The following is a 27,805-nucleotide window of genomic DNA, read 5'->3' as shown; positions in this document are numbered from 1 at the left end:
ATGACCAGGGTGCTGCTGGCGTGTGTACACTGAAATCCACCTCCGTCGTGGGCGTCACCCGCCTTGCCCCACCCCTGCACCCGGCCTGCAACTTTGCCTCTGAGTCTGAGGCGCCAGGGGCGAGGGGAGGCCGCTTCTGGCCTGGCGAGCACCTCCCGGGCCTCAGTTCCTCCTCCAAGAGGACGCTCGGCCCTTTCCCAAAGCCAGAGCAATCCTTCCCCTCCTCCGCGGACCACTGGACACACCTCTTCTCCAGCCGCCCGCGGTCAAGGGTCCCCAGGCTCTGACCGTGGTCGGGGGCGGGGCCTCGCAGTCACGTGCAGCAGCCCGACCAATGGGCGCGCCTCGCGTCATTAGCTGCGGAGACGGCGGGTTTGGCTTACGTGGAGGTCCGGTCTGGGCCGGTAGGCGAGTGGGGCGGGTGAGCCGAAGGTGGCACTCAGCGGCGGCGTCAGCCAGAGCAGCGCGTCGCCGGGACTGTGCGGCCACACCTGCCTCACTCCGCGTTCTCCTCAGGCCCCGCCATGGAGCATCAGGTCCAGCGGCTTCGGCAGGCGTTCCGGTCCGGCCGATCGCGGCCGCTCCGCTTCCGACTCCAGCAGCTCGAGGCCCTGCGGAGGATGGTGCAGGAGCGCGAGAAGGACATCTTGGCGGCCATCGCGGCGGACCTGAGCAAGGTGAGCGTGGGAGGTGGGAGGGAGGGACCCGGCGCGTCCCCTTTTCCTGCGCTGTAGCAGGTTGTTTATCCCGTAGTAAAGAGGAAGTGGTGTTACTCCGGACTCCAGCCCTGCTTAGAGCCCAGACGGTTTTATTTGCACTTAGGGGTACTCGCAGCTTCTCTCCCGCGAATGCTGTTTATAGGACATTTCTACTGCATTTGTAGTCTCTTTTCTTACAGTGTGCCCCCAACTCTCTGGATATTCTGGGTGTCAGTGGTTTGTCCGCTTGGTAGATTTCAGATATTTCATTCCCTTAACTTTTAAAAAGTGGGTTCTAATCGTAGACAGTGTTGTTATTTTTTTCGAAGTAATCTTCAGCACTCATATTTTCCTTCATGACGTTGTGTATCATTCATATGTGTTGCTTAAACTCTAGTACACTGATAATCACTCTGGGGACCTGTTAAAATAAAAATCTTAAATTCATCTGAGACAGTGTCTGAGATTTCTAATGATGTCCCAGGTGGTATCATATGACCTCTTCAGAAGCAAGCTTTGAATACCAAGGTTTTGAGTAGTGTTTGAGATAGAACTATATTCTCCTGTACTCTCTAGTAATATTGTTTTTTCTTTTTACTTTCTGTATTCCAGGCATAGTAAGACCTTTATTTTCAGATTTGCAATCCTTCCTTCCCCAATCAAAGACTATTTCAAAACGTGGTAACAGTAGTTTTAGTAGTAATGATAGTAGTAGCTACAAACCTTCCTTCAGGGTACTTTTGGTGAAGATGGGCTGTGATAGTAAACAAAGATAGGACTGTTAAAACCCTATCATTCTGCTAGCATCAGATACTTTGTGTAAGTTTGTACATACATAGGGTTACTGAAGAAATACAGTAAGTTCAGAATTTTAAACCAGGCTGTAAAATAGAACATATATAGATAAAATGTGACTGTGGTTATAAACCAGTGTCCTAAAGATACAGCTCAAAAGCAAAATTGCCACGGTGTCTAAACTGTGACCGAGGCAGGCTCTTATCAAGCAGGGAACTGTTGCTGAAAATGTGTAACCCTAATTTTAAAAGACTTGGATCAGTAGAGAAGAATTCAGACACACTGACTATCTTAGAGAGGAAGAGCCAGCAAGAGTATCCAGGGTGTGTCTTATTGAGAATTTGGAGGTTAAAAAAATCTGGTGGCCAACTGTGGGGAGGGCTGTCTAATAACACCATTTGTCACTGCAGATATACTTGAACCTTGTGACATCATCCTAAGCCAGTGGTTCTCAACCTTCCTAATGCTTCCACCTTGTGTTGTGGTGACCCCAGCCATAAAATGGTTTCATTGCTACTTTGCAACAGTAATTTTGCTACTGTTATGAATCATAAATGTAAATACCTGATACGCCGGTTATCTGATATATGACACCTGTGGGGTCGTGGCCCACAGGTTGAGAACCATTGTCCTAAGCCCAGTAGACGGTACTCTGTAAGATGAATTGATTTTCTTTTCCAGAGTGAACTCAACGCATACAGTCATGAAGTCATCACCATCCTTGGGGAGATTGATTTTATGCTGGCAAATCTTTCTGAATTGGCTTCTGCTAAGCCGGCTAAGAAGAACCTGCTTACCATGCTGGATGAGGCCTATGTTCAGCCAGAGCCTCTGGGGGTCGTACTGATTATCGGAGCGTGGAACTACCCTTTCGTCCTTATCATGCAGCCCCTGGTGGGGGCCATCGCTGCAGGTGTGTGCCAGCTGATGTCTTTGTTCCTGTGTAGAGGGTCGCACTGTGTCATGTCAGTTGGTAGTTAAGTGTCTAGTTAAATACATGTCCTTTGCCGGTTTTCCTTGGCTGACACCAGTTTATTGAGAATTCACATGTGTACTTGTGTTTATGAATGCTGAAGTACCTAGGAGATGAATCTGTGAGAGTCAGAGGCATCTGAGTCAGTAGTCCCAAGATCTTAGAGTCAGGCATCCATAGCCTTTTTTTTTTTTTAAGTCATTTATTTAAATTTATTTTATGTGCATTGGTATGAAGGTGTCAGATCCCCTGGAACTGGAGTTATAGACAGTTGTAAGCTGCCATGTGGGTCTGGGAATTGAACCTGGGTCCCCTGGAAAAGCAGCCAGTGCTCTTAACTGCTGAGCCATCTCTCCAGCCCAGGCATCCATATTCTAATGTAATTTTAGTTGCTGGCTCTGCTTTTAGAAAACAAACCACTTAATTTCATTTGACCAGTTTCTTTATTCAAATAAAGGCATTATGTGTAATGCTAGCTTGAATGTACAGCAAATCTCAACAGATTGATTTCTTACGATGTCAACAGCTTATGTTGACAGAGCCTGTTTGCTCAGTGATTCTAGGGCAGAGAGAGAAAACCGTGGTAGAACTGTAAAGGAAGAGATAGAAATCTGGGGAGTGGGAGAAGCTGGCAGAGCCTGTTGTTAGTGACCTGGAGATACCGAGAGCTAACGGGCTAGCATTTGGGAAAGAAAACATGAAAGGACAGAGGACATGTGATATGAGGTAGGACAGACTTAAGAGCTGCAGGAATAAGTGAAACTTAGCCTGTACAATACATGAGTGTCATTTTGGTAGCTTTTCAAGTTACTCAAATATTGACTGATGTTGTTCTGCTCTTTGCTTTATTTAGGAAATGCTGTGATTGTGAAGCCTTCAGAACTAAGTGAAAACACAGCCAAGATCTTGGCTAAACTCCTCCCTCAATATTTAGACCAGGTAAGAATATTTCAGTCCATCTTCAATGCATCTGTTTGTGGTGGAAAACACAGATTTGACTCTTCTGCTTGCTAGTGATGTCTTTGCTGGCTGCAGATGGGTGTGGTTTCCTTAAGTCTCCAACAGTTGGTTTAATAAAGGAAGCAAGGTTCCAAAATTCACTGTGGAATGACCCACCAACTGTGGCTGCAGAGTGTGTTTAGGCCTGTAGCTTTATACATGTCTCTTATCTTTTTCTATCATTTGGCACTGCCGAGGATACAATTTCAGACATCATCCATTTAGTGAACTAGTTATGAGAGGCTAGCATGTTTTTGTCACTGTCTTTTTTTCCTAACAGATCATCATATGTGTTATTACATAAGTACTCTGCGTTTCAAAGGCATGTCTGTGGCCTGGAAGAAAGGCCTTCCTGAGCTAGCACTCTGAGTTAGCATGTAGGCATGGAGAGCATCGAAGGCTGATGAGGGAGAGAGATACCCCAGCTTTTGGGTTGGGGATCAGATTCAGAAGTTCTCATGACCTCTAGAGAGGAAGTTGATGACTTTGTGACTGCTGACTTCCATGTGCAGTCATGGGAGATTATCTATTTAGCTTTCATCAAAAGGCAACTTTAAAACACCCGAGCTGAAGCCGGGCGGTGGTGGCGCACGCCTTTAATCCCAGCACTCGGGAGGCAGAGCCAGGTGGATCTCTGTGAGTTCGAGGCCAGCCTGGACTACCAAGTGAGCTCCAGGAAAGGCGCAAAGCTACACAGAGAAACCCTGTCTCGAAAAACCAAAAAAAAAAAAAAAAAAAACACCCGAGCTGTATTGTGTTTATGAATTTGAATTTAGAATTTAGAAACCAATTCTAGCTCTTAGAATAACTTTGGTCTCTTTATTGTCTTATCCTTGTCGTCATAGCTCACAGAGCAATTTGGTTCTAATGCTTGGTTATCCAGTCTAGCAGGACTAAATGGAAGATGGCAAGGTAGCATGGATTGGGTAGGACTTGGAACCAGAAGATAGAGGATTAAGGTCTCGATTTGCCCCTCACCCAGATGTAAATTCTTTAATAATTGACTATCCAAATGGGGAGGATAATAATGTACCTGTTTCAGTTAGCTGATGGGTTAATTTACCTGTGGATTAAAGCACAGAAAAATTTAAAGTACATTAGGCAGTTGAACTATAAAGTGAATAAGAACTAATTAGCCTTGTAATTAGTTGTGGTCAGCAGCAGATCCTTTGTCCTCTGTCTTGGTCACCTCCCTGATCTGTCCCTTAAGGGAGATGGTCCTGATCTTTTGGTTTTACTGATTTATGTTGAAGAATTTCTGACGTGAGGCAATAAGATTAATTTGACAATGGAAGACTCTGCTTCTCTTTCTTTGAGGACCTGTATGCGGTAGTTAATGGCGGTGTTGCTGAGACCACAGAGCTCCTGAAGCAGCGCTTTGATCACATTCTCTACACAGGAAACACTGCAGTTGGAAAAATTGTCATGGAAGCTGCTGCCAAACACCTGACCCCTGTGACCCTGGAACTCGGGGGGAAAAGCCCGTGTTACATTGACCGAGACTGTGACCTGGACATCGCTTGCCGGTGAGGCTGGCTTTGGTTTCCTGAGGTTTTTCCCAGCAGGTGAAAGTTTTTGCTAATGGCTCGTTTTCCTTTACACTTGAACCTCATGACTTATGGCTTCAAGGTTCATCAGACTTTAGTGGTTGATGTGCCCGAGAGGACCTGGAGCCTCTCAAACTGTCTTCTGATGCCACTGCTGGAATAGGGAGCCACACATAGGTCCTGCTAGCATGGAGTTTTCCGTAGTTTGGAAATATTCTTATGGATAAACCTGGCAAGAAATTTTGCCCAGGGTTGATTTTTCCCCCCAGTGTTAGGATCAAATTATGGTAAGCCTGTGCTCCACTTTAAGCTACTTCCTAAGCCCGTAGCAAGAAATTCTAATGTCCTGCTGATTGATGAAATAGATAATCCAAAGGCTTGTGTGTATTAATAAAAATTCTCAGTTGAAAGGGTATTGTGTGCACTTCTTAGCTGAGATCCTTTGTTGACAAAACAGTATGACAGATATTTTTAATAGCATTTGGTAGCTGAGAACCAGAAAAGAAGAGTTCAGCGTCTCTTTACTAAGTTAGTTTGACTACTAGGGAGTGAATGCCTCTGTCTCTGGGTGCCGTGGTTTTTCTCTCCCCTTCAGAGCTGTGGCGCTGAGGAGGTGGGGAGCTGGGTCAGGGTTGCTGCTTGGCCTCTTTAGATAGAGCATAATTTCCAGAAAAAGAGACCAGCAGGGAATGTTGAGGTTGTGGGCTTTGTCTGTAGGTAGGAAGGGGAAGGGTCCACATGGAGGAGCATGGTAGAGGACACTGGCTCTGCCCTCCCTGTACCCACACAACACAGCCTGTCAGCAGTACTGCAGCCTGGAGAGCCGGAGTCTGAGCCGTGTGCTCGTCATCCAGAATGACCTTTGGCTGGGTCAGAAAGGAAGGAGTGTTGGGAGGCTGTTCCCTTTCTCCGCACACTGTCTTCATAGCTTGTTAGGTACTGTTTGCCAGGCTGACTCTGAGAATTTTTTTGCTATGTAGAATATTTTACCTCAATTGAAAATGCATTCTAAAGGCTGGTGGGATGGTTCAGTGGTAAAAGTACTTGATGTACAAACCTGACAATCTGAGTTTGATACCAGGAACCCATGTTTTAAAATAGTCAGATTCTAGCTGGGAGGTTGTGGTGCGTGCCTTTGATCCCAGTACTTGGGAAGCAGAGGCAGGTGGTTCTCTGTGAGTTTGAGGTCTCACTCTGTGAGAGTGAGTTCCAGGACAGCCAAGGTTACACAGTGAAGTCCTGTCTCCAAAAACCAAAAGCCAGATTCTGAGTAAATGGGAGGCCTCGAGTATACATCGAGCACACAGCAGAAGCAAAAGAGAGACCCCATCTCAGCAAGGTAGAAGGAGATAACTAACTCCTAAAATGTCTTCTTTTGGCCTACACACACACACACACACACACACACACACACACACACACACACACACACACACACACACTGTGGCATGCATGCTCATATGTGCACACACATACCCCAAATCAAAAAGAAATCTGAAAATGCATTCTAAGTTGTAACAAGATGATCTACAGCTTAGAGGGGTTTTTTGTTTGTTTGTTTGTTTGTTTTAAACAATTACTAACTAAATATACAAGGCCACATCTGTTGGCATGACGATTACTCTTGGTTGTCAACTTGATGGCATTTAGACTCACCATGAAAACAAATCTCTAGGCATGTCCGGGAGGGACTGTCTAGATTAGGTTAAGTGAAGTGGGAAGACCCGCCCTAACCCTGGAGTTCTGGGTGAAAAAAAAAGAGTCACACTGAGCCTAAGTGTTGGTGCTCTCTCCTCTCTGGCTGGGGGTGCCATGTGACCAGCCGTGTCAAGTCCCGGCTCCCATGACTTCCCCGCCTGATGCCGTCCCTTCAGCTGTGAGCCAGAGTCCCCTCTTCCTTAGTTGCTGTTGCTAGAATCCTTGTCACAGCGGTTTGTAAAGTGCCTGAGATGTTGGCAAACCAACAAGATAACCACGGAAAGGTGACGGAATTATAAAGGTATTCTGTTCCTGGTTTTGTTTTGTTTTCTCCCCAGACGCATAACCTGGGGAAAGTACATGAATTGTGGTCAGACCTGTATTGCTCCAGACTACATCCTCTGCGAAGCCTCCCTCCAGGATCAGATAGTGCAGAAGGTTAAGGAAACGGTGAAGGTCTGTATTCCGCAATTCTGATCCCACTGATGAAAGTCCAATAAAGTGCTTTCAGACAACATCTCTGTTCACTTCTACCCCCAACCCAGACAATTCCAGAACATATGTGACTGAATTAACTTATTGGCTAATTAAAACACTGTGCATCTGTAGGAACAAGGCAGGTCCACTTAAATTATATAGTTGATTTGTCGAGGCATATACTTAAAAGTCAAAAATGTTTTCTGTGGTTTTGAGAGAGTGCTTCCAAATCACTTGAAGAGAGCCCTTGGCATATTGGTTCTTGCTGAAGAAGGTAATCAGTTGTCATGTATGTAGAGGGCTAGATGGCCAGGAGTGTGAAGGAGTGAAGTGAAGACCTACTTACAGTGCACCCTGAGAGCAGTGGTTCTCAACCTTCCTAATGCTGTGACCCTTTAGTACTGTTCCTTGTGTTGTGGTGACGCCCAACCAAAAAATTATTTTCATGCTACTTCATAACTGATTTTGCTAATGTTGTGAATTGTAATGTAAATCTCTGATATGCACACTATCTGATTTACCCTTGTGAAGGGGTTGTGACCCACAGGGTGAGAAATGCTCCTGGAGAGGGTTATCCATCTTTTAGGGTATATAAAGGAACTAATCAGGACTGTGTCTGGTAATAAGCTAAGGCTTAATGGAGATGTGGGATTTTCATTGTTAGTGAGTGTTTGACCAGGGGTACTGAGTTCAGTGTTACGAAGACTAGTAAGCCACCTTTCTGAGATAACTTTTTGTTAATTGAGCACCAGAAAGGATGGAGAATACCGAATAGTAATTTATGAAGAGAGAACGAAAACTGTATACCAGGAAGTGGAGAGAGAGGGAGGGGATGAGTGAGAGTAGAATTAGTGATGAAGACTGAGGAGCCAGGAAAGGAGACATGGAAGTTGTCTAGATCCAGGAAATGTGAGTGGAAGAGAAGGTCAAGGTCGCTGTGAGACTGAACTAGTTGGGAATAGAGCTGTGCTTTATTGAATATGATGATAAAATCCAGAGGATCAATGGCCCCTCTTCCTACCTTTAAGGAGTTTGTGCTATGATATGTGAGTTCTCAGTCAAATAACATGCTGGAATAATTAGGGAGCCATTTAAAAGTAAGTCTAGGCCTTATCTTCAAAGATTGTGATTGATATGGTGTGGTCCCCACCCCCAGCTTGTTATTCTGTGATTCAGTTGGCCAGAAAACCTGGCTGTGTTTGGTGGACTTGGACTTGGACAGAACATTCATTTTAACAGGCTGCCTGGGTGATTTCTGCTGCCCAGACCTCTGAGTTCATCTTGTAGGTTAGTGGGTAAGACCTTTTGTGATTCAACATTAGTTCTCACAGGGCTGTCAAGCTTCCCAGCAAGTACATGTTATGTGCTTATTTACATGATAAATATTGGTTATCCTTCTTGAGGTTGTTTTCCTTTGGAAAGTTAACAAGGCCATATCTTTATACATAGAGTAGCTTTACTGTAATCAGTGCTGGTAAAAATACCAGTCCATAGTAGACAAAACCAACAAAATAGAGTGAAGGCTAGCACACCTCTTTGGTAAAGGCTAGATGAGAGTAAAAAGGTAGGATTCAAAGACCAAAGAGTTTCTGCAGCAACTGCCCAACTTCCTTCTGGGAGAGGCCAGCTGACATTTGAACTAATGACCTCTTCCCTGACATCTTTCAGAAAGGGCTATGAGGAGACTGTGATATCTGTAGACACACCTGAAGAAAAGTATAGGCAGAAGGTGTGAGTGTGTGAGTGTGAGAGAGGGTGTGTGTGTGTCTACCGTATTTGTTAATTCTTGACTTGTCTAAGAACTCAAAGTTATTAGTACTGTACTATTACTAAGTTATTTGAAGAGTGGGTGTTGGAGTCTGTAACATCATAAACCAGGTCAACTTTTATACACCAGCAGATTTTGAACTTATTAAAGAAATTGAAGTATGGATTTTGTGGCAATTAAATAACTCCTGTTGTTCTTAATAGGACTTTTATGGGGAAAATATAAAAGAGTCTCCTGATTATGAAAGGATCATCAATCTTCGTCACTTTAAGAGGTTACAAAGTTTGCTTAAAGGACAGAAAATAGCTTTTGGCGGGGAGACTGATGAGGCCACACGCTACATAGGTAAATTCTATTCTTAAAATTCTATTTATTTTGTGTGTGTGTGTGTGTGTGTGTGTGTGTGTGTGTGTACACATATGCATACAGGTACCATAGTATCCCAATTTTCTGTGGCTGTGATAAAGCACCATGACTAAAAGCCACTCGAGAAGGAAAGGGTTTATTTCATCTTACAACTCTCAGCTCATACTCCATCACTGAGGGAAGTCAGAGCAGGAACTCAAGGCAGGAACTGATGCAGAGGCCATGGATGGGTGCTGCTTACTGACTTGTTCCCCATGGCTTGCTCAGCCTCCTTTCTTACACAACTCAGGACCATCTGCCTGGGGTTGGCGCCACCTAGAGTGGTCTGAGCCCTCCCAACACCAATCATTAATCAAAAAAATGCTCCACAGGCTTGCCCGAGGGTCAGTGTGGTAGGGGCATTTTCTCAGTTGGCAGTTCCCTTTTCCCAGATGACTCTAGCTTATGTTAAGTGACATAAGACTAACACTGTTGACCACTTGTTAGTTTGATGCACGCGCACACACACACACACACACACACACACACACACACACACACAATTTATTAAGCCATAATATTTCCCCGCTGGTTCATTTCCAAGATCTCATATTAATATCAAAGTCCATGGTCTTAAAAATTCAAACACATTAAGTTCAGTGTCATTAGATATCCAGAGTTTCTTTAAAATTCAAGTCTTTCTAAAATGGCAAAGTTTCTCCAACAATTCAAGGTCTCTCAGCTGTGGGTTTCTGTAAAATCAAAATAAATCGCATACTTCTACTCCAGGAGGGAAGAACCAGGGCCCAGTTATAACCAAAGTCTTACAGTGTAAAGCTCAGTGGCCCACACATGATCCTCTGGGCTCCAAAGGCCTTAGCCAGCTCCACCTCTGCAGCTCTGCCGTCCACACCACAACACAGCCCGTCTCAGGATTGGGCTGGCTCCACTCCCCAGGTCTCAGCATTTATTTCCAAGTTCACACAACAGCTCATTAAGCTTTGAGCATTCAATGGCTTTTCCAGCCCCAACTCCTTCCACAGTCCTCCCACAACAGACCTCCAGGTCTGCCACTGCAAGATCCATGATCACAGTACCAGTTTCTATCTTAGTACTTTTCTACTGCTGAGCTAAAATGTTGTCACCAAAAGCAACTTGAAGAGGGAAGGGTTTATTTCACCTTGCAGCTCTTGGGTCATCCTACTCCGTCACCAAGAGAAGGCAAGGCAGGAACCTGGAGGTACAAACTAAGCAGAGGTTATGGAGGACCACCGCTCACTGACTTACTCCTCATGGCTTGCTTGGCCTGCTTTCTTATCCATCTTAGGACCACCTGCCCAATGTGGCACAACCTCCCTGTGTGCTGGGCCCACCCACATCAATCATTAATCAAAAGACTTGCCTACAGGCAATCTGATGAGGGATTTTCTCAATTGAAGTTCCTTAAATAACTCACACAATGTGGAAGTCGGGACAACTTGAGGGAGGCATTGTTGTTGATTGTTTTTGCTCTTTTGGGGGGCCCCGCCACCCAGCTCCCAAATAAATCACACAGGGAGGCTTATTCTTACTTATAAATTTTTGGCCTTACTTATTTCTTTCCAGCTTTTCTTATCTTTAAATTATCCTGTCTTCCTTTTGCCTTCGGGCTTTTCCCATTCTCTTACTTCTGTAATTCTTATCTTACTTCGTGTCTGGCTGTATAGCCGAATGACTGGCCCCTGGATCATCCTCCTTGTCTGGATCTTTCCTCTCTTCTCCCAGATTTCTCCTTCTATATATTCTCTCTGCCTACCAGCCCTGCCTATCTTTTCTCCTGCCTCGCTATTGACCGTTCAGTTCTTTATTAGACCATCTGATGTTTTAGACAGGCACAGTAACACAGCTTCACAGAGATAAACAAATGCAACATAAACAAAAGTAACACACCTTAAAATAATATTCCACAACAAAGTATTTCCTTCTGTGAGGACTCGAGGGGTTGGAATCAGGTCATTGGGCTTAGTGGTGAGCATCTTTACTTGCTGAACCATGTCACTGGCTCTTTCTTTGATTTTTAAATAAAATTTTCAAAAATAACCTGTAAGATGATGGAAGAAATACAAGTACATTTGGTAGGCAAAGAAGCTGCCTCCAAATTAATTAATTAATTTTTTTTTATCAACTGTTAAAAAAAACTTAAAAGGATACAGATAATTAGAAATTCATAGAGATTCTCCTGGGTTGGATGGTTCAGGGATTGTTAATACCATCAAAAAAACAAAACAAAAAACCCAGTTCTTTCATCTTGCTGCTCTTCCCATCTCCTTGGTGGCAGTGTGACCCATTTCTAGGTCAGTCAAAGAAAAAATGAAGGAAGAACTGTCGAGATTAGCTTGGTCTAATTAGGACTTCTCTCTGAGCTCGACAGTGGATTTGGAAGCAGATTTTGTTGGGTTGGAGGCAGGGAGGTTCCTGTGAACCAAAGCTAGGTCTGACGCACTGTGAGAGGACAAACCAATAGGTGTGCCTGGTGGGTGGTTGACTCAGGGAAATAAAGAGAAGATGAGAGTTTTAAAGAGAAGTCTTCAGCTTGACCATTCATGTTATTTTATTTTATTTTTTAGCCCCAACCATACTTACTGATGTTGATCCTAATTCCAAGGTGATGCAAGAAGAAATTTTTGGACCAATTCTTCCAATAGTGTCTGTGAAAAATGTAGATGAAGCCATTAATTTCATTAATGATCGTGAAAAGCCTCTGGCACTCTACGTATTTTCTCATAACAATAAGGTAAGCTTTATAGAGAATAATTCACTCTCAAGAGCCAGATTTCCCTATTGCTATAAAACATAGATGGTTTATTTATATATCTAGTTGACTGACTGTATTCATAGCTTGCTGTCTTAGGTAATAGAGCCTTGGATTATCACTGCGCCCTTCCCCTTACTCCCTGGAGTTAGAGCTGAATCCACAGCAGGGGAATGTCACAGGACTTTTGAATAACAAACACCTCCTGAATAATTAGAAAACTTACATCACTAGCATGTAGTGCTTTTTGTGACATGGATCCATAGAGCCTGCCCCTGTGACTGAGACGGGGCTGGGAAAGTCACAGACTCTGCTGGCACATCCTATAAATGGTCATGAGAACTTGGGTTTGGGGTATCACTGGGCAACTAGCTCTGCCTCCTCCTGCGTGCTCTGTCATTCATGTCACTAGGTGACCTGCTGCTCTTAGCCAGATGATGGCTTCCACGTGGACTTGTAGGTTCAGGATCCTTCTGGAAAAATGAAAATGAGGAAGGGGAAGAAGGGACCAGTCAGTGTGAGAAGTTCACTGGCCAGGTGCTGTGTGCAGTTTCTGATGATAAGGTGCTGTCGTCACATGGTGGCTTCAGGAGTCTGCAGTGCTAGTGAAGGTCTCATGGCTACAGGTACTTGAAATGAGATAAGTGTGCATGGGTCACTAAGGTCTGCTGGTGGCCTGCAGCTGGGTGGAGAGCGCCCCCCTGTGGTCACTGTAGTCCCATTTGACATCTACCATGAATTCTCAAGGCTTATTAGTACCTAAGTGAAATGATGTTTAGTTCAGTATTACTGAGGCTTTTTTGATCATAGGCCAACTAGCTCTTTATTTCTTCAAAAATAGGATAATTCTATCATATTTTGCATTTCATACCTGTTAATCGTATGGTATAATTTAGATCAGGGATTGAGAAATTCTTTTGTTGTTGTTTTTGTTTTTTTGTTTTTCAAGACAGGGTTTCTCTGTGTAGCCCTGGCTGTGCTAAAACTCACTGGGTAGACCAGGTTGGCCTCAAACTCAGAGATCCACCTGCCTCTGCCTCCTGTGTGCTGGGATTAAAGGTGTGTGCCACCACCACCCAGCTGAGAAATAATAATTTTAATATACTATTTTTATTTACACTGAATTTCATGCACGTGTACAATGTATTTTGATCACATTCACTCCTCAGTCTTCCCCCTAACTCTAATTTGCCTGTTCACTAATGGGTATGTCTCAAAAATGATTATGGTCCAGCCTTAATAATCTTCTTCCCAGGGGCCCAGAAGAGAAGCTGAGAACGATGCATATTATTTTTGGGAAAAGAATCTAGGTACACTGAGCTCTTTGTCCGTCTGCTTTATTCCTCTGGGATAAAATTCTGTCTGCACAGCTTCAGTTCTGTTCTCATGTTCAGCCTCTTTCTTGCCTGATTTTTCTCTACATTATTCTGCTGTCCCCTCTAAGTTCTATCTTAATTCTCTTGTCTTAGTTCTGCCCCATCTAGGTTCTTGTCCATCTAGTTTTTTCCCATCTTAGCTCTTCTCCCATCTCCTTCCTCATCTTGTTCTTCCCCATCTGGCTCTTCCTCATCTTCCATCTCATTCCTCTAGTCCTCTCTTCTAGCCCTTCAATCTAGTTCTTCCCATCTCAGTTCATTCTTCTCCAGTCCTTACCCATCTAGTTCTTCCATTCTCTTTTCTCTTCTCATCCTCCCAATTCTCTGAGGTTTACAGTTATATACCCATGCAGTAGCAATGCTCTGGTTAAAGCAAGGTCACCAGGCTTGAATTCCCTCAGGGTCAAAAGGAGGGGCAATAAAATCTACACAAAAGAACAGTAATTGCCAGCCATCATCTACAACCCAAAGGGGAAGTGACTAATGGGGAATAGAATCAACTGAGGGCTAAATTTGGTTAATATCTGTGCAAAATGGAATTTTATGTACTCAACCATATTCTTAGAAGTGGTTAGTTAAAGTGCTAGGAGTCTATCAGTGACGAGTGAAAATAAAACTGCCTTATTTTCCTTTGGCCCCTTTTCTGTCCAAGTTATTTTGGCTACTACTTTCTGGCAGGCAGGGCTTGGGAGTACACTCAGTGGCTGGGCAGCCTGAGTCAGCTTGGTGTACCTGTAAGTAGAAACCCTTTAGTTCTGAGTTAATAGTTAAAGGTAGATCTAAAACTAGAGATAAGATTTTGGAAAGGGAGAAAGTTAAGCTTAATTAGCACATCTGCCAGGCCTTCTCAAACAGATAGTCTGGATGCTTACATCTGTTCTTAGAAAGTACAGGGGTATCTCTGATAGGATACTTTTCGTCCACCGGGGATGGTCCTGGCCCGATGCTGCTAATGACAATAATTACAGAAATACCTGAAATTAGGGATCCTGGCTGTGTTACTGCTCAGAAGGTTATCTGAATATTCCTTAGTAGAGGGGAAATTGTGCCCAAAGAATGATGGAAAAGCTACAGTGGCACACGAGAAATTCTTAGTAGGAAATGGCTAATAATTGAAAGCCAATATCACCAAGACTCCTTGAGCCTCAGCTTGACCTGTGGAAGGATGTAGTGGGTAGCCATTCCAGCTTGGTTCTGGAAGTTCCAACCCCCATTGAGACTCTGGCAACTGTCACGCCTACGAGGCGGGGCGAGGGGAGGCGCCTGGGGACCCCAGAGCTGGATGGGCCAGCCTCTGGGCGCTCTCTCGGTGCGGGAGTCTCAATGGGGGTTGGAACTTCCACTACAAAGGCCCTTGGCTTCTTCCAGGTATTAGCTTGTCATAATCAGCTGAAATCCTACTTCATATGTTTGCAGCTTACAGCAGGTATGGGGTCACCGACTAGAGTGCGGTTGAGATATTGGGCAAACCTGTAAAGAAAACTGTCCCTCCCCATAGCCATCGAACTGTCAATGTCTCTTCAGCTATGGGGTAGGGGCTCATGAGTCCCTCTCCCTTCCATGCTGGAGGGTTGACCCGCTTGACCTTATGTGGTCACCCACAGCTGTTGTGAGTCAGGAGTGTAGCAGTCCTTTCTGAAAGACTGCTTTGCTCCTCCCCATCTTCTGACTCTTACAGTCCTTTCCCTCCTTCCTTGATAATCCTCAACCCTGAGGGGAGGAGTGTGATGTAAATGTCCCATTAGAGCCTGAGCACTGCATAGATACTTACACTTCACTTTGACCGGGGGAGAGTGTCCATGATAACTGCTATCCACTGCACAAAGAAACCTCTCTAATGAGGTCTGGGAAGTGTACTAATCTATAGATTAGTATAGAAATGCAAAAAAATTAGGGTAGTTTGACACTAAGTCCACTTAGCAAAATACTAGTAGTAGGTTTATCATTAGGGCCTCTGAGCCCCAGCCATGAATTCTTTGTCAGATTTATAATGCCAGGCATGTTTCCTCCTATGAAATTGGAAATTAACTCCAAGCCGAAGATGGTTTGTTATCCCCTTAACATTCATGCCACTCTTGCACCCACAGGCATGTCTTGTGGTCATTACTGCAGTTCACAGGTTCACATCTGAGTAGACTCCTGTTGTTTTAAAAATGATAAGCGGTGCTGGTTACCATGCGGAAAGGTCATGGGGCACAAGCCACGACAAAACCCAGTATCAGCTTTATTGGGGGGTGGGACAAAAGAACCAGGCCTGGGGAAGAAGCACGTGCAGAGAACAGAGAGAGAGAGAGAGACAGACAGACAGACAGACAGACAGAGGTAATGGGAAGAGAGGCTTTTTAAGGATTTCCGTGAACATGCACAGGTGGGCTTACAGAGCTATGCTGCACGCACGTAATCACCAGCACGCACTGATGACATGAGTCGCAAGACCCCTTACTTAGCTGCTGAACTGCACATGTGTGGTCATGCAGCTGGAGTGGCGGCAGAACCCTAACACTCCCTCCATCCCTCCCTCCAATAGCCTGTGTAGCACCTCCTGGTACTGTAAAAGCTATTGAGCAGGGCAGAAGTCTTCTGGTCAGTACCAGTGTGAGAGAAGTAATAATGTCTAAACTGTCTCTTGTTGGTACTGTTTCAGAGTGAAGATCTTGATGGTGATCAAGGAAACAGGCCCAAAGGTTCAGGGCCACCCCTCTTTATCTACAGACTGATGTGCTGGGGACCAGAAGTGTTTCATATTTCAGATTTTTAAAAGGCAGTATCTCACTGTATACCTTAGGTTGGTCTTAAACTCATGCTCCTCCTGCTCAGGCCTCTCAAATGCAGAGACTCAAGTATGTGCTACCTACCACCCAGCTTGACTGCGAATTTTTTTTAGATTTTTGGAATCTAAACCTGTAGATTTAGACCTGCACATCAGTCTGTAGATAAAGAGGGGTGGCCCTGAACCTTTGGGCCTGTTTCCTTGATCACCATCAAGATCTTCACTCTGAAACAGTACCAACAAGAGACAGTTTAGAAATTATTACTTCTCTCACGCTGGTACTGACCAGAAGACTTCTGCCCTGCTCAATAGCTTTTACAGTACCAGGAGGTGCTACACAGGCTATTGGAGGGAGGGATGGAGGGAGTGTTAGGATTCTGCCGCCACTCCAGCTGCATGACCACACATGCGCAGTTCAGCAGCTAAGTAAGGGGTCTTGCGACTCATGTCATCAGTGCGTGCTGGTGATTATGTGCACACAGCATAGCTCTGTAAGCCCATCTGTGCATGTTCACAGAACATAGATATTTGCCTATAAATGAGTTATCTTGGAGATGGGACCCAAGTTTAAGCATCTTCTGTTTCATGAGGCAATGTACACATAGCCTGAAGATAACTTCATACAATATTTTTTAGTGATTTTTGGCATGAATTTTGTGTCTCCCCAAACTTAAAAACTTGCACCAGGACACAAAGCCTGGATGCATGTCCTTAGAGCCCACAGTGAGTACACTCCAAGACGTGGAAGTGACAGGACATTAGCGCTGACCTGGGTGCCTTTGGTCTATTCCTCAGCTCATCAAACGGGTGATTGATGAGACGTCCAGTGGCGGAGTCACAGGCAATGATGTCATCATGCACTTCACTGTCAATTCTCTGCCCTTTGGAGGTGTGGGTAAGTGAGACTTTCTTAGTTACTGTTCTATTGCCGTGATGAGACGCCATGACCAAGACAACTTAAAAGAGAAGCATTTAATTAGGGACTCGCTTACAGTTTCAGAGGTTCGTCCATCATCGTTGTGGCAGGGAGCATGGAGGCAGGCAAGCAGGCAGGGTGCTGGAGAAGGAGCTGAGAGTGTTTATCTGATCCACAAGTTGCAGACAAAGAAACTCAGACTCGACCTGGAGTGAGCTTTTGAAATCTCAAAGCCTACCCCAGTGGCACACCTCCAAAAAGACTACACACATTCCCACAAGGCCATGCCCTTTAATCCTACCCAAACAGTTCCACCAACTGGGGACCAAATACTCAGATGTAGGAGCCTGTGGAGGCCATTCTCATAGCTCCCAAATCACCGCAGTGACCTTCTCCTGAATAGAAATGTGCCAGAAGCATGGTTCCTGGATTTCTTGTATGGGCTGTTGAAAGTTGGGCGCTGTTTTCTTCTGCAGGTCACTGTGAGCTTGTCCTCCCCTGAGAACCCCTCCAGCTACCCAGCTAGCATTAGTTTCCTGATTCCCTGCCCAGAGCCATCTCCGGTGAATCATTCTCATTGTCCTCAGTAGCACTGACCACAGCTGTAGTGGCGGTCTTCACTTACTCTCCTTACTTATGCTACCAGATTCAGGAGGCTTAAGGACCAACAATCAGGGTTCAAATTAGTTAGTACGATCTCTCTTTAAATGAGGTACAGGAAAGAAAGGTTTGAATGCCGGAAACAGAGTATTTCCTGATATCCCTTCATTTTCTACTCAAGGTGGTGTTGAGGGGTAGTCAATGCTGCCTGCACCAGCTCGCTGAGCCTCTGTGGGGAGGGGCAGCCTTTCTTTGTGTGTTGCTTGATTTGAGGAGAGTGAGAGTCCCCTGTTCTCTAGAGGATGGGCAAAAGGCATTTTGTTCTTGGGGAAGCATCATGAACACAGTCTGGTCCTTCCTACTGGGTCCTTACTGCCATGGTCACAGCTCTAGCTGGCCCCGCTTCTCTCCCCCTCAGTGTCCTCAGGCTTTCTCTCTGGTTTCATTATCTTTCCAATGAGTCAGTCTTGCCTTCTGAAATGACCCCCTTCATCGAAACAGTTAAGTCAGCTGTGGCCTGGCCCCAGCCTACTGTCCCCTGGCTTCCAGTCACTCTGCCTCTGTCATTGTGTCATGCCTGCCATTGCCACCACACAGGACATTATGCACCTGCCAGTCTGCTGTATGCATTGTGAATTATGCAAGTGTGGTGTTGTTTGGATCTTAGATGGCCTTTTTTTTTTTTTTGGTTTTTCGAGACAGGGTTTCTGTGTGTAGTTTTTGCACCTTTCCTGGAACTCACTTTGTAGACCAGGTGGGCCTCCCTGCCTCTGCCTCCCAAGTGCTGGGATTAAAGGCATGCGCCACCACCGCCCGGCTTAGATGGTCTTTTAATAAAAAAAAAAACCCAGAGCCAGATATCAGGGTGAAAGCTGAAAGGTCAGAGAAGCAGAGCAGCCAGCCACTAGTTCTTAACTCTACGAAATCCTCAGCCTAAAGAGAGTGAGTTCCTGTTTCCTCTGCCCTGCCATATTACTCTTGGGATTAAAGGCATGTGTGCTTCCCAAGCAAAGGCATGAGATCTCAAGGGCTGGGATTAAAGGTGTGTGCCACCACTGCCTGACCTCTATGTCAAATCTAGTGGCTGCCTCTGTCCTCTGATTCTCAGGCAAGTTTATTAGGGTACACAATATATCATCACATTTCCGCCTTTTTTTTTTGTCTAAAATAATAAAAGAAGATTACAACTAAGAAAAACTATATACAATAAGTACAATAAGTATATACAATATATACAGTCAAGAATTACATTAATAATGTCTAGTCTATTAACATTTGACAGATTCAGAGAAAATACTCCATTATTTATCCTTTTTTGATGAGTCCAAAATGTTATACCTATTTCATGTTCTATCCTCACTTGTATTACCAACCAAAAACTATCTTTTGATGTCTTTCAAACTTATTCACTTTACACCTCTTTAGTTTCTTTTCTGAATTTGTTAACAAGGAAAACAATAACTATCTAGTTTTCAATTCGCTCAAGAGACCTGAGAAGGAAATAATACTAACCGAGTAAGCAATGTTGGGGCATCATCTTCAGCCTACATACAGGCTTAGCATATCTGACAGACTTATTGGTGAAGCAGGATTTTCTAAATGGCTGTCATACCTTGTCTTGGCAAAGTTCAGCAGTCCTTTCTTTTGTGTCCTGCTTGTCCATTTTGAACAGCTTACTGTCAGCAATTGAGGCAAGGGCACTTTCTTGCGTAGTGGCTAACTTTTGCCCCAAAGAAAGTAAATTCCATATGGAGTTTCTTTGATGCCCATCATCTTCTCTTAATTATATTGGTGCTGGCAAGAGCAGATATGTCTCATTTTCATAAAAAAAAAAAAAGAATCTGTGTTATTAAAACATCTTAAATGTCATATTCTGTAGCTCTCTATAGTGTTTGAAGATGACCTGTCTACCTAAAATATATTTGTTTGACCTAATATGAAAGCATACCTAATATGACTACAAGTTCGATTATAATAGGTGACTAAATACTAACTTGCAAAAAAAAAAATACTAACTTGCATTTCTTTATGTCCTAATTAGTTGGTAATAACTTTCATGGACTAGCAATTTGCATTATATTGTTAAATGAGCTGTAGAGGTACTACAATACCTTGAATGAGATTAGAAACATATATATAGTATTTTCTAACAAAATCAATCTCAAATTTGTATCAACATACATAATTTGTATACAATATACAAAAATCCAATCCAATGTAAAATATTTATAACTAGTAGTTGCTTTCTAAAAGTAGACTCAATAATCTACCTTTTTTTTTTTTTTTTTTTTGAGACAGGGTTTCTCTGTGTAGTTTTGGTGCCTGTCCTGGATCTCACTCTGTAGACCAGGCTGGCCTCAAACTCACAGAGATGCGCCTGGCTCTGCCTCCTGAATGCTGGGATAAAAGGTGTGCGCCACCGCTGTCCAGCATAAGCTACCTTTTTATATTATCATATCTATATCCTCCCCTTTTTTTCTTTCAGAGTAGATTCAATAATCTACCCTTTATCCATCATTTCTATATCTTTTTTTCAGGATAGATTCAATAATCTACCTTTTATTTAATCTATATCCTCTTTTCAGAGTACATTGAATAGCTACTTTTTATCTTATATCTATATCCTCTTTTTTTTCTTTTTCTTTTTTTTCAAACAAGAATCCTAAATCTAATCTCCTTTGTTTAGCCTTTTTCCTGACTATTAACAATAACAAGTTGTAACCAACCATCCTAAACAATGGCAATTATCTATAACCTATTGAAAGACCAAAATCTACCCATCCCACCTCTTGGGAATGTGGGCATCATGTTCTTAAAATTGCTTCCTGCTGTCTGGGGGCGAAAGCATCTTTAGGGGATCCTGAGAAGAAAAATTTTGGGTTAATTGGAAAGTCCTAGAAGAAGTAGCTATATCATTTGTTGTCCAGTCTCTGCATAATGTTTGGCTTGTCTCAAATTCTTGCTTGAGTAGTCTGTGAAGATGGATTATCTGGGCTAGCCATCTCGAAATTGTCCTGAGCAGTTTGCAGTCTATCCTCTGACCCTCGGGCAAGTTTATTAGGGTACACAATGTGTCACCACAGTGTGGCTTCCAGGAAGGCAGAGGTTTTTACTTGCTTATTCTTACCTGGCTGTATAACCTTGTTACCCTGTTCTTGGTTGTTCTTCAAGGACTTAGAGGAAGCAAGTGAGAGGAGCCATGGATAAATAAGGCCATGTGGATGGATAGGAAAAGCACACACATAACATTTAGCATCATAGTAATCTGGGTTCACATTTTAGGTTCCTCCTTTAACAGCCATGTGACCTTAGGCAGATCATCTGGTTCTGTAAACTCCTTTTTCCTGTCTGGACACTGACTTGAAGACCACTACAGGGCTGGGGTTGGAGTGTCCCAAAGAACTCACTGAAACTCTTAGCACATTTTGGCATAAAGGCCAACACAACCCTAGTAAGGCTGCAGATCCTGACCCTGTTCATGGAAAGCACCCTGTCTGAGATGGTGGATGACTGTGCTGGGGGGCCAAGTTGGGAAAGGACTTTTGAGAAGAAAAGCAAATAAGTTGGGTGTCTACACCCCAAGCAGAACATACTTTCTCCGTCAGTTGAATGGGAAGCACCTACAATGAAATTTGTTTTATCTGTTCCATTTATTTCAGGTGCCAGTGGAATGGGGGCTTATCATGGAAAATACAGTTTTGATACCTTTTCTCATCAGCGCCCCTGTTTATTAAAAGGGCTAAAGGGAGAAAGTGTTAACAAGCTCAGGTACCCTCCCAACAGCCAGTCCAAGCTCGGTTGGGCAAAGTTCTTCCTGCTGAAACAGCTCGGCAGAAGAGAGCTGGTGATAATGATAGTCTCAGTCTTGGCTGTGGCTGCAGCTATATTTGTCAAGGTGAGTCCCTGTCCCTCCTGAGGTACCAGTCCTTCTGGCCCTTCCTTCTGTCGGGGGGGAGGCGGGGCTGCTGTAGCTACATGAGTCCATCTGTCGAGACACTCCATCAGCTTCTAAAGTCCCAGCCTGATGGCCAGCTACCTGTTTTTGTAAGCAAGTTGTTTACGTACTGTCTTAGCTGCTTTTCACTGCAGGGTCAAAGTTCAGTAGTTCTGGCCAAGGCTGAATGACCTACAAAGCCAAAATTATTATAGGAGTTTGCCAACTTTTTTAAGAACCTAAAATACTGTAGAGCTTGCTAGAAGGCTCCTGATCCATTTAGCCCTCCGCTCCTTTGGATATTGGTCTTCACTGTTCAGGTTCAGTTTGTTCTGGAATGTGCATGAGGTCGTTAAGGAATGGTGGTAGTAGAAAGAAATAGACAAGGGGTAGAATTTTGATTATATTATATATTTATATTATAAGGCTTATTTTTCCTCCAAAGTGGATTGCCAGAGAAAGGTTGCCTTGGGCCACAGGTCATCAGAGAGGTGGGCTTGCATAAAGGCCCTGTGACAGCCTCCTCTGGGTGGTGTGTACATCTCTGGGATGAAGGAGGGAGTCTGTGGGAATGAGTGTCAAGGGAAATGGGAAGGGTTTCCTCAGACAGCTAACCCAGGAGGTGTGTGACACCGTGAAGAACGGGTGTGGGGGAGAGGCGAGAAGCAAGCGCTTAGTGGAAACGCCATGTTTATATATCATGTGCCCTGGTTAAAAGTGAAAAGTTGTTCATCTCACTAGCACCACGCTGGTGGACCTGTGATAACAGCTGCATCTGAAATCATTTGGGTTTTCTCAGAAATACCAAGGTCTGCCGAGGGGGAATGCCCTGTTGGCTTCTCTGATAGTTGACAGACTGCGCTGGTCCAGTAAACACTGATAATCAGATCTCAGCTGTCTGTTGAGAGTGAGGTAGGAGCTTCCTGTTTTCTTTCTGTGTGTGAGGTGGGCCAGGTTGGGTTCTGTTTGGTTTTAGCTGTTTCTACAGCTGAAGGTGTAGGGTTGCTGACAAAGGATGTTTTACTTATATACATTGCACCTTGACCCGGAGCTAATCAATGTTAAAATTCAGTTTAGGTATCATTTAAAAGGGACTGGAGGGGTACTGATAATCTGGGAGAAATGTATAGAAGTAACATCTAGGCTGGGTTTGGTGAAATCTGCCTCCTTTCTAAAAGTGGGTGGCTGCATGTTGAACCTTGCTGTGCCCTCTATCAGTTCAGGAGGATGTACCAGGCAATTCCAGTCCACAGTCACCATTTAGACTTTTTATTTCACAACTTGAGAATATTTTTTTAAAGTCTCAGAGTTGTTTCATTTTAATTAAAAATAAAACCTTACAGCTTAGGAATTGATGGTGGCAGGGTTTTCTCTCTTTTTCATCTTTCTGAGGCTGGAGATTTGGTTGGAGGTAGGCTTGGGTCTCTGGTCAGTAGGAACCTTTTTTATCTGACATTGGTCCCTTAGCCTAGTGTGCATATTTTTGGTTGGGGTAGACTTTCTCAACCTCTAGGGTGACATGGCGGACCAGGCTTGCCTTGTCCCCAAGAAGTCCCACCCAGCTGGCACCACATGCTCCACACAAGGGTTTGGCAGACAGGTCTTCCTTCACCAGGTCTTTGGTGGAAATGAGGGCACATGGCCTTGATCCTCGGATTGGTTACTGAATGGAGATTTTGGCAAAGCCTCTCCTGAACTTTTGCTTAAATCTCCCCTACAAAGTGTGGAGGAGTTTGCGGTTTCCCAGGCCACTTTCAACTTCTCCCATCTCATTGCTGTTGGCCAGTACATTCATTCATTTCTTTTTTAACCAGTGTGGGGTATTGCTATTGGCCAGTACATTCATTCGTTTCTTTTTTAGCCACTGTGGGGTCAGGTAGAGATCTGGTTTGGGCCTTTGATGCCTCTTTATTCTCTTCCCTGACCTTTGTATCCTTTGTACCTTTATCCTCTTTGTATCAAATCACATTTTACTTTAAAAAGTGATTCAGAATGTGGATTGTGTTGCTTATTTGGGTCTTTGAAAACATTTTTGAAGACTTTTTTTTTCTTTTGGATGTTTTTGTACATGCTCAGTAAGTTCTGAGCATGCACATCTGAGCTGTATCCCAAAGCAAAATGAGCTTAGTTTGAAAGAAACATAGTGATTGAGACATACCATGGGATGGGCGGGTCAGGGTCAGGGTCAGGGGCACATGCCACTTGCTCTCTTGGCACTCTTGTGTCAGGTCTTTTGAATTGGACCGTTACTTGCCTCCACCTACTCATTGAGGAGCCTATTACAATTACAGACATTTGTCAGATTGGCTTCTTTGCGCCTCATGGTTTCCTTGCATTGTCAGATGTTTTATTAATATACTGGAATTAGAATGAATTTAGAATAAAGGCCACAAAGGAAAGTTCCAACAAAGCTTGCAAGCTACAGAAAGTGTTATGACTGGTCTGGGTCATTTAGATTTATGTATTTTTGTTTTATATGCATGCTTGCTTTCCCTGCATATGTACCGCATGTGTTCCCGGTACCCACAGAGACCAGGAGAGGGCGTCAGATCCCCTGGAACTGGAGTTACGTGTAGTTGTGGGGGCTGGGAACCGAACCCTACTCTTCAGTAAGAGCAACAAGTGCTCTTAACCATCTCTCTGTCCCCGCTCAGGGTTTTAAAAGGTGGAGAAATAAGGTGGGTTAAAATTAAGACACACCATGGGCCTTCACATGGAGGCCGCTGCAGCACCACGCAGCTTAGCAGGCTGCATTGGCTGTGTCACTGTCCTTGAACTTTAGAAATACATTGTCAGTTTTTAGATTTCATGCCTCCTACTACAGTGCCAGGATGACACACATCTCTGCTCTTACCTCGTGGTTTTGGACAGTGCGGTCTGCCCCCACCTGTCTCACTGTTATTAATGAGGAAATTCTTCGTTTTCTGTTGGAACTGTACTGTGGCTTCTTAGGGACACATAGTTCTTTTTTCTATTATGAGTTTGGAGTTTCTTAAGAAAGAAAATATTTGTGAGAGTCTCAGTCCCAGGCTTACGTTCTAAGGCTGGTGTGGGTGGTTTTCTCACAGCAGAGTAACATGAATCCTTTTCTCTTCTCTCCAGGAGTATCTGTAATGACTTCTTCGTAGCCTCTACTCAATTGTTCATCTACTCAATGGTTAACAAACCAATACCTTTAAAATCGTACCCAAACCAGGAAATTACAAGCTTACTGCAATCAAACCTAAGCTGTTGCCACTTACCACTAACGAAACTCACTGTTTGAGCCGATCCAGCGTTTGTCAGCAGTGAAGGGACTGAAGGACGGAGACTGTGCTGGGGTGAGAACACGCCCCGCTGAGTCCCAGCTCCGTGGGGATGCCTCAGGGAGACTCGGGAGCTGTTCCGTCCCTTCTCTGCTCCAACTCACATCACTTCCCACTCGTGCATCTGCTGCTGCCCGGTGTCAGTAAAGCTGTCAAGGGTCAGCGCGGCCCAGGCTCACCAGCTGGTGACAGGTGAGGTCAGGTCTTCCCAGCTCCCGTTAGGGGTGAGGTACTAAAACTGGGGAAGTGGATATGTCCACCTCATCCATTGTGACGAGACTCTGACCTTCAGGAATTGGCTCTCCATTTAAACATCCATTCTTGTTTGTTGCACATTACCTGAAGTGTGTGTGTGTTTGTGACAGTCTATTGTGACTGCTGTCCACAGTGCCTTTTTGACGACTTAAACGACACTGAGCCTCTTGCCAAGAAACAATGCTTTCTTTGTGAATACCACTGAGAGCATCTTGTAGTCACATCCGTCCAGAGGCTGAGTTCAGGAGTTTGAGGCCAGCCTAGGCTACATAGTGAGGACCCTCCCCCCCATTCTCCATAAAGACCCCTTGAGATCCTAGAGTTGAATGTCACATAGATCTTTGAGGATAAATCTTTTCTTGTTTTCATAGCACAATGCAGGGAAATTTCACTTTTTAAATTTTAGAGAGATCCCTTTCTGAATAAATTTAGCCTACAGATCTTAAATCGTGGACCAGCTCCTGTCATGAAAAGGGAAATGTTAGGATCTGAGGCTTCAGAACTCGTGGGACAGAGACTTTTGGAGAATGCTGTGAGCTGGTGGGACATGCTGAAAGGGGTGGGATGGTAAGAAGATCTCCTGAGCACGTGGGGCATTATTCTCATTCAGATCCTAGTGTCACCGAGCAGGGACGTGGCAGAGGAGATCTGCGTGGAACTCAGCTCCCTGCTGCAGGGCCTGGCTGTGCCCGCAGCTCCACACAGCTGAGCCCCCACTGCCTTCCTGGGATTCAGATTAAACTTGACCTACTCGATGAGAATGTAACTTGCCTTATTGAATGTATAGCCATCTTTGCTGACAACCTGTTCCATTGTTGAGGCTGTCTGAAGGGTATTGTCTCTACTAAAGTATGAGGTGTCAAGAACAAGTCATTGTCCTATTTAGTAAATAGTTGCTTAAGTAGCAATTGTCATAGACTAATCATCAAATGTTTTGCACAAAATTGCAATGTAGAACTTGCACTTATTATATTAAATTATAAATCATAACTTCTAGTTAGGCTACAATACTTATGCACTATACTGATCTTCAAAATAAAATCTTCAAAATTTCACAAATTATTCTGAGTGTTAATTCCAACCTCAGATATGGAGAAAAATCCCTTGATTACAAAGTTTCTCTATAATTCCATTTTTCATTTTATCCTTCAAAGATGATATTGCTAACTCTGGTCATCATGCTGCTTCATATCAAATTCTTATCCAAGGAAACTTCTAGACTTCACGTTCTGTTCTGGGAATTTACGTGATGGCTGTGGTGCCATGTCTCACCTTGGAGCCCGGAGCTATTCATTAATCACAGGCCTGAAGCAGCCAAGAGTTTGAATCACTGCCATGATCACCCTGTGGCTGTGTGACCACACAAGCTGGGCTTTGCTGCTCTGGTTCACCTCGGGTTCACACCATCTCACTGCTGAAAAGCAGAGAGAGCCACACAGAGCAAATGCTTCTCAGTCTGAGACACATGAAATGGGGCAGAAGAAGGGCCACCTGGCCGGACTTCCCACCTGTGGCCAGCAGGGTGCCCAGTGTTGCCTAGCTAGGGCTTGCTGGTGCTTCTCACAGCTCCATGAAGACTGGCAGACTGTGCCAGGGAAAACACGAATGCTTTTACCAGTGCTTTTGAAATTCTGTTTTATTTTAAATGTTTTATTTCTTGAGTAAGGCTTGCCATTCCTAGATTCTCACTCTTCTGATTGGCCGATGTTCCAAAGAGCAGCGTGAGTCAGAGAAGGAAAAGCCAGTTTGATCACAGCATAATTGTCACTCTGTGCAATTCAGATCTCTGAGAGGGTCACCAGCAGGTGCCACCTAAAATACGCAGGGTCCACCTGCCCCTGAGCTCATGTAAGTGGAGCACAGGTGTCTGTTGGGGATGGACACCTGGCGCTCCTTTAGTGTCCAGAGGACCCTGATGACAGTCGCCCAGCTTGTGGGCTGTGCTGTCCCTGGGGCAGCCCCCAAGCATCCCCATTCCATCTGCTGGCAGGAAGTAAAAGGATACAGGCTGCCTCTGGGGCACGTGACCCTCAGCCCTAACTTCATCGTGGGGTTCATTCTGGAGGAACTGTCTCAGGCACTGCAGGAGTAAACAGAAAACTCCACAGTGCAGGGAACAGGGAAAAGCTTCAGACCAGACAGCAGGGAGTCTAGGTATGGTTTGCTGCACTGGCTAGGCCATGCATCTGGTCTCTGTCCTCAGCACCTTGGGGAAAAAAATCCCTGGCGGAAGAGCATCTTCAGACACAACAGGACTGATGCACATATGAGCTCACAGAGCCGACAGCATGCACAGGACCTGTGCTGCTTCAAAGCAGACAATCCCAGCACTGAAGGAGTGGGAGACATAAAGTCCCACCCCTGACCAAAAAGCTATTTGCAGTTGAAAAAGCTATTTGCAGCTGGGGAAGGGAAAATTCATTTTTTTCAATGGAGTGTCATTGGATATCTCAACCACACTCCAGGGTAAGCCCTATGCTCAAGAGTAGCTGGCTGACACAAAATGAACTCTGTGGTTTTTTGTGCACTTTTGGTATTTTTTGTCTTACTGATTTTTT

At 44.4% G+C, this 27,805-nt stretch overlaps 1 protein-coding gene across 2 annotated transcripts; it reads left to right on the top strand.

Annotated features, from left to right (window-relative positions):
- The first annotated feature begins 101 nt into the window (after positions 1-101).
- Positions 102-26,306, top strand: Aldh3a2 (aldehyde dehydrogenase 3 family member A2). 2 transcript variants are annotated; one of them, XM_015992447.3, is made up of 11 exons: positions 310-677; positions 2,175-2,406; positions 3,320-3,405; positions 4,783-4,991; positions 7,049-7,166; positions 9,159-9,300; positions 11,907-12,073; positions 17,033-17,132; positions 21,413-21,648; positions 22,487-22,599; positions 24,790-26,306. In XM_015992447.3, exons 1-10 carry the CDS (start codon positions 525-527, stop codon positions 22,565-22,567), a joined length of 1,524 nt encoding a protein of 507 aa, XP_015847933.1. In that variant the 5' UTR covers positions 310-524; the 3' UTR covers positions 22,568-22,599; positions 24,790-26,306. The 2 variants fall into 2 exon arrangements, with proteins under 2 accessions (XP_006973643.1, XP_015847933.1); XM_006973581.4 differs by lacking the exon at positions 22,487-22,599 and having other exon boundaries at positions 102-677.
- The last annotated feature ends 1,499 nt before the right edge of the window (positions 26,307-27,805 follow it).

The sequence above is a fragment of the Peromyscus maniculatus genome, chromosome 8, assembly GCF_049852395.1.
Source record: "Peromyscus maniculatus bairdii isolate BWxNUB_F1_BW_parent chromosome 8, HU_Pman_BW_mat_3.1, whole genome shotgun sequence".
In the NCBI taxonomy this organism is placed as follows: Eukaryota; Metazoa; Chordata; class Mammalia; order Rodentia; family Cricetidae; genus Peromyscus; species Peromyscus maniculatus.
Note: the sequence above shows the minus strand (reverse complement) of the source record. Positions and strands in the feature narration are given on the sequence as shown.